The sequence below is a fragment of the Trichechus manatus genome, unplaced genomic scaffold (genome assembly GCF_000243295.1).
Source record: "Trichechus manatus latirostris isolate Lorelei unplaced genomic scaffold, TriManLat1.0 scaffold00021, whole genome shotgun sequence".
Classification (NCBI taxonomy): Eukaryota; Metazoa; Chordata; class Mammalia; order Sirenia; family Trichechidae; genus Trichechus; species Trichechus manatus.
Window position 1 is genome coordinate 5,326,442 of NW_004443957.1, and position 10,761 is coordinate 5,337,202.

Below are 10,761 nucleotides of genomic sequence, written 5' to 3' on the forward strand. Positions count from 1 at the left end.
TGCTAAGCTTAGGTAGTTTAACTAGGACTCTGTATCTATTCCAGTCATCAGATTTTTTTTTTAATAGACACCCTTTCCTTACTAATATCCATTATTCATACCAAGAAAGTAACAGCTCTTCCTTGGCTTTTTGTGGCACGACAAACAAAGAAGGAAAGAAACAAGGAAGGAAGAAAGAGAGGGAAGGAGGGAAGGAAAGAGGAATGAACGAAAAAAGAAAAAAAAAAAACAGTGCCCATCATTACAATTTCTGTGGTATACTGATAGACAAGGGCACAAATGAGAACAAAGAAAGCATTAAAAGTGTACTTAAGGTAATTCTACCCAGCATAGTTTTACATTGCTCTACATTTCTTGTTTTACACTTTTGTGTATTTCAAGTTACTCGGTATAAATCCAGTGGAAAAATCAATATAGACAAGGAACAGCACTCGTACATTTTTTGAGAAGTCAGACATTCTGCATTGCTACTTTGGTGATGTGGCCATAGTTTCTGAAAACACAGCAGCATGAAACAATTCAAAGGTAGACACACTGTTTTAACTTGTTCACCTTAAAAAAAGAAAATGCTTTAACAATATAAGGCACTTAATTTAAGACAGAAATTCTTTCTCCAGCTCATATATAGATGGCCGGCTGGTTTTGCTCTTCATTCTGCACAAAGGCACTGTGTTATCCCTGGGCTGACCTTCCACATCTGCGTCCAGTAAGGAAGGCCTGTGCAATTCACTTCTCTCCTTGGCACAAGGAAGGCAGGCAGGGGTTGGTCCTGGGTGACCCACCAGACTGTCTGCCTGTGCAGGCGGAGACTCTGTTCTCCACAGGGGAGCCTGCAGCGGATCCAATCGGCTTCTCAGGGAGGAAGGGCGAGGCCGAGGCACAATGCTGACAGCTCCTCGGGTTGCAGGTGAGTCCACACTTGGCAGGTTATTGCGAGGAGCAGAAGGCGGGTATGGCAGCCCCAAAACCTGCCTAAGTGGCAGTTCAGAGGCTTCAGTGGCTGAGATAACAGTTGTACCAGCTGGTTAAGAAGGCAAAGACAGTGCGCAATTAGAAAGACAATGACTATTAAGAAAAATAACTATGATGATAATGCAACTGGTAATCTTTAAAGTGACCTTTAACAAAAAATATGAACACAAATTTTCTGAAACTGTTAGGATATGATTTTTTTTTTTTTTTAATGAAAAAGTACTACAAGGTTAGTTAAGAGTGCTCCCACCTATGGAAACCGTATGGAAACAGAACTAAAAAATCTTCATAGTACATAAAACCAAACCAGTTGCCATCGTGTCAATTCAGACTCATGGGGACCCTGTGCGTCAGAGCAGAACTGTGCTCCATAGGGTTTTCATGGCTGTGACCTTTTAGAAGCAGACTGCCAAGACTTTCTTCTGAGATGTCTCTGGGTGGGTCTGAAACACCAACTCTTCACTTAGCACAGCACTTAACCATCTGAACCACTTTTACAGAGCATAGGCCAATGATAATTATGAATACAGTAGATTTCTAAATGGATTAGACTGAAATAAATTTAAGACTTTCAGAAATGATAGTTAATATGATCAAACTTTACTTTTAGATTATGATTTGGAAAAATTAATGAAAATAGGGAAGCAGTTAGGTGTTTACATAGTACCCCTTCTTGTCTTTGTTCTGAAGAAGTAACTTATTACCATTTTGGCAAATAATTATTGGCTCATAGGAGAAAAAGAATGGTTGCTTATGAGGTAATTGTACTAAGATTTCTGCTTGTGCAATTATAAATTACTAATACTCTAATGCATTACAAAAGAAAAATAAACTGATTTATCAAAAGACAATGAACATTAATCTGAAAAAAATTATTGTAAGAAATGCCTAGGTATAGTACTTGAAGAGAAGAGGTGGAGGAAAAGATACAGGGAATGAAAGCACAATATTTTATAAAATAAAAAAGATCTTCCATACGCATTATTCATGAGCTATACGAGGTTATGTAATTATCTTTATATGGAACAGTGATCGTAACCTCTAATAGCCTTTCATAACAAATTATAGATTACATTGCAAAGAATGGGAATTCCAGAACACTTAATTATGCTCATGAGGAACCTGTATGTAGAACAAGAGGCAGTCATTAAGACAGAACAACGGGATACTGTGTGATTTAAAATCAGAAAAGGTGTGTATCAGGGTTGTATCTTTTCACCCTATTTATTCAATCTGTATGCTGAGCAAATAATCTGAGATGCTGGACTATATGAAGAAGAATGTGGCATCCGGATTGGAGGAAGACTCATTAACAACCTGCAATATGGAGATTAAACAACCTGCTTGATGAAAGCAAAGAGGACGTGAAGCACTTACTGATGAAGATCAAAGACCACAGACTTCAGCATGGATTGCACCTCAACGTAATGAAAACAAAAATCCTCACAACTGGACCAATAAGCAACATCATGATAAACGGAGAAAAGACTGAAGTTATCAAGGATTTCAATTTTACTTGGATCCACAATCGATGTCCATGGAAGCAGCAGTCAAGAAATTAAATGACTGCACTGCACTGGGCAAATCTGCTGCAAAAGACCTCTTTAAAGTGTTAAAAACCAAATATGTCACTTTGAGGACTAAAATGCGCCTCATCCAAGCCATGGTATTTTCAATTGCCTCGTATGCATATGAAAGCTGGACAATGAATAAGATAGACTGAAGAATTGATGCTTTTGAATTATGATGTTGGTGAAGAATATTGAATATATTGTGGACTGCCAGAAGAATGAACAAATCTGTCTTGGATGAAGTACAGTCAGAATGTTCCTAAGAAGCAAGGATGGCAAGACTTTGTCTCCCATACCTTGGACATGTTATCAGGAGGGACCAGTCCCTGGAGAAGGACATCATGCTTGGTAAAGTACAGGGTAGTGAAAAAGAGGAAGACCCTCAACAAGACGGATGGACACAGTGGCTGCAACAATGGGCTCAAACATAGCAACGACAGTGAGGATGGCACAGGACTGGGCAGTGTGTCCTTCTGTTGTACACAGAGAGACTATTAGTTGGAACTAACTTGATGGCACCTAACAACATCTAAGCATAGGAATCAATCTGATGACAAGTTTTGCTTTGTTTTGTTTTAACAACAACAATAGCCCTTAGTATATTATTAAATTTTTACTACTATCTTAATAGATTAGGTAAGTATATTATCATCATCTCCATTTTACAGATGAAAAAACTGAAGCACTAAATGGTTAAATGATTTGCCCAAGGTCACACGCAAATAAGTCACAGAGCTGAGACACAGCTGATATTTGGACCCTGACAAGTTCCATATTCTTACCCATCACATTAAGACACCTCTCAAAGCAATAAAATGAGGAAACCAAATGAATAATTCCCCCAGGATCACAAGCTAATCAAATGGTTCAAATAGAACTTGAATCCTAGTCCCACAACTTCAGATCACCTGTTGTTCCTAAGTAGCCACATGTCTCCTTCAGGGTCAGTATTAAAGGGCCACGTAACCACAGATATTTAAAAAGTGAGTACCACTCTAGCACAAAATGGGATAATCCAACCATGTACATACTCATATAATGAGTATTAGAGCAGGAAAGAAACTTGGAAATTTGGAAGACAGCAACCTGCCAACCGACTGGTTGCTATGAGTCAGAACCAACTCGATCTCACCTAACAACAACAGAACAGGAAAGGACATAGATGTGAGAAAGAAGGAGGCATCATTATTCAGTCAAAAGGTCCCAGGTTCAAATCCTGACACTGCTACTTAACTCACTGTGTGATCTTAGTTAAGTCATTGATTTCGCATGAGTTCTAACTTTTTTACCGGAGTTGAGGATATGTGCATAATACAGTCACTATAAAGATTAAGAGAGACGATTCATAAGAAGGTGCTTTATTACCTATAGTGCTATCAAAATACTAGTGGCTGCCTTCTAGTCAAGTCCCTCTCATTTTAAGGATTAGAAAAATTATAAAATTTATTTTTGTTTTTGAGCTTCCACATCTGGACATATATTTCATTGAAGGGTTTGGTGTATTGCACACATCAATAGAGGTAATACCTGCTGAACTCAATCTCAACATAATCTGAGCACTGAAGCAGCATGAAGCAGGAGACAAGGGCTCTCACTGGAGATCGGAGGACCAGTTTTCTCTCTCCTACTCATTTCTGGTTTAGATTTGGCAAATGACTTGTCTTCTACGTAACAGGAGAGAGTTGGGTCTGCTTCTCCAAATTCTCTATTTTAATACGCTATTATAGATTTAAGTTGTTGTTGTTAGCTGCCTTTGAGTTGGCCCCTGACTCATGGCAGCCCTATGTACAATGGGATTGGACCATTGTGATCCATAGGGTTTCACTGGCTAATTTTTGGAAGTAGATCGCCAGGCCTTTCATCATAGTCCACCTTAGTCTGGAAGATCCACTGAAACCTGTTTAGCATCATAACAACATGCAAGACTCCACTGACAGATAAGTGGTGGCTGTGTTTGAGGCGCATTGGTCAAGAAGTGAACCTGGGTCTCCTGCATGGAAGGCATTAATTTTACCACTGAACCACCACTGCCCACACAGATTTAAGTTACTGACATTTAACTATGCTTTCCCAGAATCCAAAATGTAGTTAAATTAAAATCAAATAAAAAAGGAGGATAAAATCAAACATCTTATGTGAACAATACAAATTTTTAAGTGTATTCACTTCAAAAAAAAAAAGAAAGAAAAATCAGATATACATACAATTTTACATTCTAAACTCTACACTTTTTACCCAAATAACACAACCTACTTGGGGTCTGAGAAGCATTTCCATCAGACATGGTCCGTCTGTGATGTGATGCTCTTCCTTTTGAAGAAGCACAGTAAGGCACGTTCCCATGTGTCTGCTTTATGGGGGAAGGAAACAGTTTTTTTGGTAGACTGTGATCAGTCTCAAGTCTTGACACTGAGGTTGGCTCATGACAACTTCCATGGATGGCAGAACAGAGACGTGGAGCAGGAATCTCTGGGTGACAGGTGACGTGTATGCTGCCCACAGACATGTCCTCACTGTCTGTCTGCAACAAGCACTTTGTGGAAAGCGAAGGCACAGACAGAAGGTTCACAGCACTTGACAGTAGGAGTGAGGGCGGGCTGTTGCTCTCCTCTCTCTTAGACTGCAGCCTTGTCGGAGGACTGGCACTTCTGCGAGGCTTGGAGGCACGCTGGAAGATTCCCTCTCGTTTCTTCTTTTCTTCCTTGAGCAGCAATTCTTCAGGAGCCTGTGCCTTACCAAGCTCTCTAATATCCAGTCCCAAAGCCACAGATGCCAGCAGCATGGTACACTCATACAGAGCAGATTCCATTTTCTTCTTCTGGGGTGCTCTACTCAGACTATTTGTAGGAGTCACCTGAGGAGTGCCCAAGGCAGAACCTGCAGAGACCCCCTCCTCAAAGCTTTCAGGTTCCACAGAATTCTCTCTGGGGTTATCTTTGCAAAGAGGTAGATCAACATAGGCTTGGTTAGGCAATTTTATTTGCTTTGGTTTTCTGTTTTCTAATCCATCAGGGGAAAGCTTTGGCTCTTCACAAGCACCTAAATAAAGGTAGAAAAATATGCACTGTAGTTCTGCTTTACTGTAAAAATTACTTAAACTGTATTGCAAAATGAAGCTAAAACCTAATAAGTAACTATTCTAAAAACAAAAGTTTTGAGGTTCTTTTCAGTGTAGCAAATGACTCATCCAGGAGGAGTATAAGGAACTGGGCCCAGGGCCTGACTGCTCAACACTCCCTGCAGATGAACCAGCAAGTCAGTCACCTGCTGGCTTCTAACATTCAGGAAACTGTCATTCACTGGCACGAATAATAGAAATTAGTATAGAAACAAACTCATCAAGAAAAAATTCACACATATATATGGGCATTATGATACGTTATTTAAAATACGTCCTCTTCAGATCTAAAAAATGTCGGATACCATTATCTATAGCTAGCCTGTGTTTAAAAGACCGGTTATGCAACAGATGGGTGTTTCTCAGAGTGGGCTGCCTGGACCAGCAGCATCTGCACTGCCTGGGAACTGGTAGAAATGCAAATTCTTGGCCTCCCCCGGACTACTGAATCAGAAATTCTAGGGGTGGGGCCCAGCTTCCCGTGTTTTAACAAGCCTTTACTAGAGTTTGGGAATCATTGCAATCGAGGAAGATTCTCTAAGAGATCACAAAGGCCCAAAGCATTACAAATTATACCAGCTGAAGAGGACGCCACAATTCTTTTCATTATTTGCTTAACCATGAATGTGTTCACTAAAAATTCCTCAATCTGGTTTCAAAGCTGTCTACAATAGAACTTCCAATTATCGCTCCAGCATTACATCCTACTACATCTAAAATATGCTCTATAATCTGGGCAAGCTAGAAAGCCGGCTTTTCTCCCGTCAGACCCACAATCTTCCCATCGGTGCCCTTTGTCCAAGGTGCCCTCTTCTTCCTTAGTTCATCCTTTCACTCTCCATCATTACTTAACCAAGTCCCATCGTGCCTTTTAACTCTTTCTCAAAACACTGCGACTGCCTACAGCCTAGCTCTGCCCCATCTTCCACCAGCAATCCCTGCTTCCTGGGAAACCTAGGCAGCTTCTCTCAGGTGTCCCTTCCGTTTACTTACAGACCACAGTCAGCTGTGCACACCAGTAGATGGTATGCTTCTGAGAACATGCTCACTTGTCTCCCTTTTTTTTTTTCTTCTTCTTCTGTGGGGTCTTCCCTGAACAGTGCCTTCATCACAGTAGGCACTAAATGCATTTTGGTGATTCAAATGCACAGTGTAGTACTGAATACAGAACAAATTATCTACCACAGTTAGAAAAAAAGAGAGAGGGTGCTACAGACCAAGGAAATCCAGAGATTTAAGTACACGAGATCTCCTTCTGTATGTTTACGTGCATCATCGCCGAGCAGTAAAACCCACATTTCTCCCTGAAGAAGTCATGGCTTTACATGGACCCATCCATCATCCTTCCCATTCGTTATGACCACTGGCATGTATTTGTAGCACCAAAAGTCAAGGTAAATATATCAGCATCTATGTAAGTTCAAATAGTCCTTTTAGCGTTCATTTAGTCATTTAATAAACATTGAGTGCTTACTATGTTCCTGGCATTGAGAGCAGAATGGGGGAATGAAAAACATAAAACCCTTGCCTTTGTGGAGCTTACATTGTAGTTTGGGAGTGACTGAGAAAATGAGAGCTATGAATAAGTAAACCTAATTAATGGGATAGAGAGCCAGGCAGGCGGGAGCAGAATACTACTTTCTAGCTAAGGTGGTCAGGAAAGGCTTTCATGTGAGCTGAGACATAAATGACTAGAAGGATCTGGCCACACAGAGGCAGGGGTGGTGGGAGGAGGGCTTTCAGGCACAGCAGACAAGTGTACACCCTTCTGCTTCTTAACTCCTGAAGTGAGCTTTAGAGGAATTATTAATAAGACCAAAATATTCTAAAAAAAGAACAAAAGAATTAAGGGGCAAAAAACACAGGAAGACTTCTCTGTTTAATACCTTTATCTAGACAAAAGGCCACAAATAATGAAGAATATACTGTTGGAATAACAGTTTTACTACTATTACTTGTTCATCATTAGCCTTTACATTATCTTTCACAATAAACTGCAATGTATAAATCAGAGGAGTATCCCTTTATAAAAGGCCAGAGTCAGAATACAATAATAGATTTGAACAATAAAAAGCATTTATCCAAGAATTACAGAGCACCTGTCTCGTGTACACCCAAATGTATTTATGGGGATATTTATACTGAAACCACATCCTCATGATAAAACAGAAGAAGAAATGGAACGTGGATAGTCAGTGAAATGGTACTTGTCAAACTGAGCACAGCACTGATAATAAATTAAGGCAATCTATACTATGTTTGGCTAAAACATCTCTAACAGGGCCACAGTATGAAAAGAGCAAAGGGCTATCTTAAATTGTCAAGGAGAAAGACCAATTTTCTTTTTGGTAATAAAAATACTTAAAAGTTTCTCAGTAATTTCCATAGCTCTGCAACCTTTTAATATCAGTATCATTATGATCCATTCAAATTGAAGAGAAATTTCCAGGTAATACTCTCCAAGCAGTAGTCAAACCTCTTCATAAGATTTCATCACACCTAGAGGTAGTAATATAGTCAGGAACTCAGCTCTCTAGGTTCAGGAGAACTTGCAGAGGGTCTATATTTTCCTATTTACTAACTTCTACACTAAACTAATCTGGTTCTATGTAATCAATATTGCTACTAATTTTTTTGGTAAAGAACAGCAGTTACAAAGTATCAAAAAAAAAAAAAGTGGAACCAAATTACTTTCCACCATAAAGTCTTACTGGACAGAAAATAATGTTTGAGCTTAAGTGAAAACTATAAGTAAATGTTATTACTTGCAACCTTCTCTATGACACTTTAACAGCCACATGAGGACTATTAAAGCAAAGCATCAGAACACACAGATGCTAAATCTAACTCAAAGAAATTCCTGAAATGCATTTACCTGGCTGGTCCACAAATAATGAAGCCAAGGGCATGGTTTTCTGACTTTTTATTAAGATGGTTGACCAAGGACTGTTGCCATCTGAGAGAGGTCTTATTCTACAAAAAAAGATGTTTATTTTGATATAATAGAACCACACGACACACAGATTAGGCTTTGGTGAATACACGCCAATTACAAGATTTTTAAAGTAGTAAAGAGAACACATACGTACTCTGAGTTTTGAAAAGCTAATGAAGTACAAATAAAACTTTAAAATTAGACAAAAATAAATCAGGGAATTTTTTTTAAGTGTTTATAAATTATAATTAGTATGATAAGCTCATCCTAGAGTATGAAATTAATAATCAAGTCTCTCTGTACTGCTTTTTAAAAGACAAGTCTGGTCAACGCCACACTGAAAAAAGCACTGCTCTCTGTCACAGCAAACACTGGGATACCACGGTTATCACACTTGTACCTTTCTTTGCAGTCAGTTCTTTCTTTCATCTGAATCGAATTTGGTCCCCAGGTACAACCTTTTTTCTTAAAATGCCTTTTTACATCTTCAAATTCTTCTTGGCGACAGACTGTGTTCCTTCCCCAAGTTTTATTGCTTTCATCTGAAGTCACTAAACAGAGAGCATCATTCAGTAACCTGTATCAGCTTTGTTAAAACAGTTAAATGAATTCAATCAGGTGTAAAACCACCTTCTGAAAACATGAAAAAAGGGAAGAAATGATTTCTTTCATCCAATCTATGGCAACTTTCTCTCTCTAATCATAAAAATAGGAGGAAAAGTAAAATAAATTAACAGAAATGATGAAAATCCAAGGTAGATTACCAGCAAAGATCTGATTATTTATTTAGCTATCTGTTTATGTATTTAACATTTTGTGACAATTAGGGTTTCATTTTACTTGGAAAAAAGAGCCAAACTGAACATTTAACTTAAAATGAACTTATTATTAGCACTCTAATTTTTTTAACCAAATCTTTTAAAATTTTGAACACGAGACACAAGAGTGTATTTTAAAATTGTAATTTAAGCTAATTTTTCATTAGTCATCGCAATTTTGCTGAGTCATCATGACAGTTTGGCTATACTTGCCTTTTTAAAATCACATTAATCTGAAATATTTGACAGTTTCACTGCACCTTTCCCTTTCCACTACCTCACAGGGAGGTTATCTTCCTATGTAATATCCACATTTTTTTTATACACATGTATGCTTTCTCTCCAGCCTTTAGGTGCATTTATAATGGATTTAGATACCACTGGAGAAGACTGCTATTATCACTACACACTTAGGGAAAAAAAAAAGGAAGCATACTGGAGCCCTGGTCGCACAGCGGGAGCGCTGGTGGCATAGTGGTTAAGACCTCAGCTGCAAACCAAAGGTCAACAGTTCGAATCCACCAGCTGCTCCCCGGAAACCCTATGGGGCAGTCCTACTCTGTCCTCTAGGGTCTCTATGAGTCAGAACTGACTCGACGGCAATGGGTTTTTGTAGCATACTAAATGTTCTAAAAACAGTTCAAAACATCATGATGTACCTACATAATAGAATATCTTGTTGCCATAAAAGATGTGTTACAGATAAAAATGTTTATTATGTATTATTTTAATAAAAAATTACATGTGTGTGTACATACACTAACACACACACATAGAAAAGAAGTCAATAAACAGATATTATGAAACTTATAACCGTGGTTAATGAAGAAGGAGAGGGCTGCTGATATAAAGAAGGAAGTTTAACTTATTTTCATCATTTTTTAACAAGTTGAGGCATCATAGGTGATGCTTGCTTTTGTTTTATGTATTTCAACATTATCTAATTTTTAAAAAATCACATCCGATTAAGGGTAGGGTTACACAGCCAATTATCGTAAGTCCTGTCAATAAGCTGAACACCTGTTAAAAAGATGAATTGGAAAAAGCTGTGTGATAAGACATCTTTACAACGACAAAAAAAAAAAGCGTAGCTGCGGAGGTTGTTTGCGTACAACCAAACACCTCATGGGATTTGGTTCCTTGGTTTGGAGGCTTAGGGTCATGGTTTCATGGGACATCCCAGTTAATTGGCTTAGTAACGTGCTTAGTGCTTCTGTGCTACCTCCTAGTTCACTGGGTAGTGCCTGGGGTCTTAAAAGCTTATACAAGCAGCCATTCAAGGCAAGACAGTTGGTCTCTATTCACCTGGAGCAACAGGAAGAAGGAGAGTCAAGAATAGGAGGATAC

At 38.7% G+C, this 10,761-nt stretch overlaps 1 protein-coding gene across 1 annotated transcript in view; it reads right to left on the bottom strand.

The window, feature by feature from the left end:
- Positions 1–593: 593 nt before the first annotated feature.
- MAP3K21 (mitogen-activated protein kinase kinase kinase 21) overlaps positions 594–10,761 on the bottom strand; it is a 68,852-nt gene continuing 58,684 nt past the window's right edge. Inside the window, exons 6-9 of the mRNA XM_004372935.2 lie at positions 8,997–9,147; positions 8,537–8,634; positions 4,797–5,582; positions 594–1,021 (exon numbers count right to left, since the gene is read on the bottom strand). Of these exons, the coding sequence (XP_004372992.2) occupies positions 594–1,021; positions 4,797–5,582; positions 8,537–8,634; positions 8,997–9,147 (1,463 nt within the window). The remainder of the gene's footprint in view (positions 1,022–4,796; positions 5,583–8,536; positions 8,635–8,996; positions 9,148–10,761) is intronic.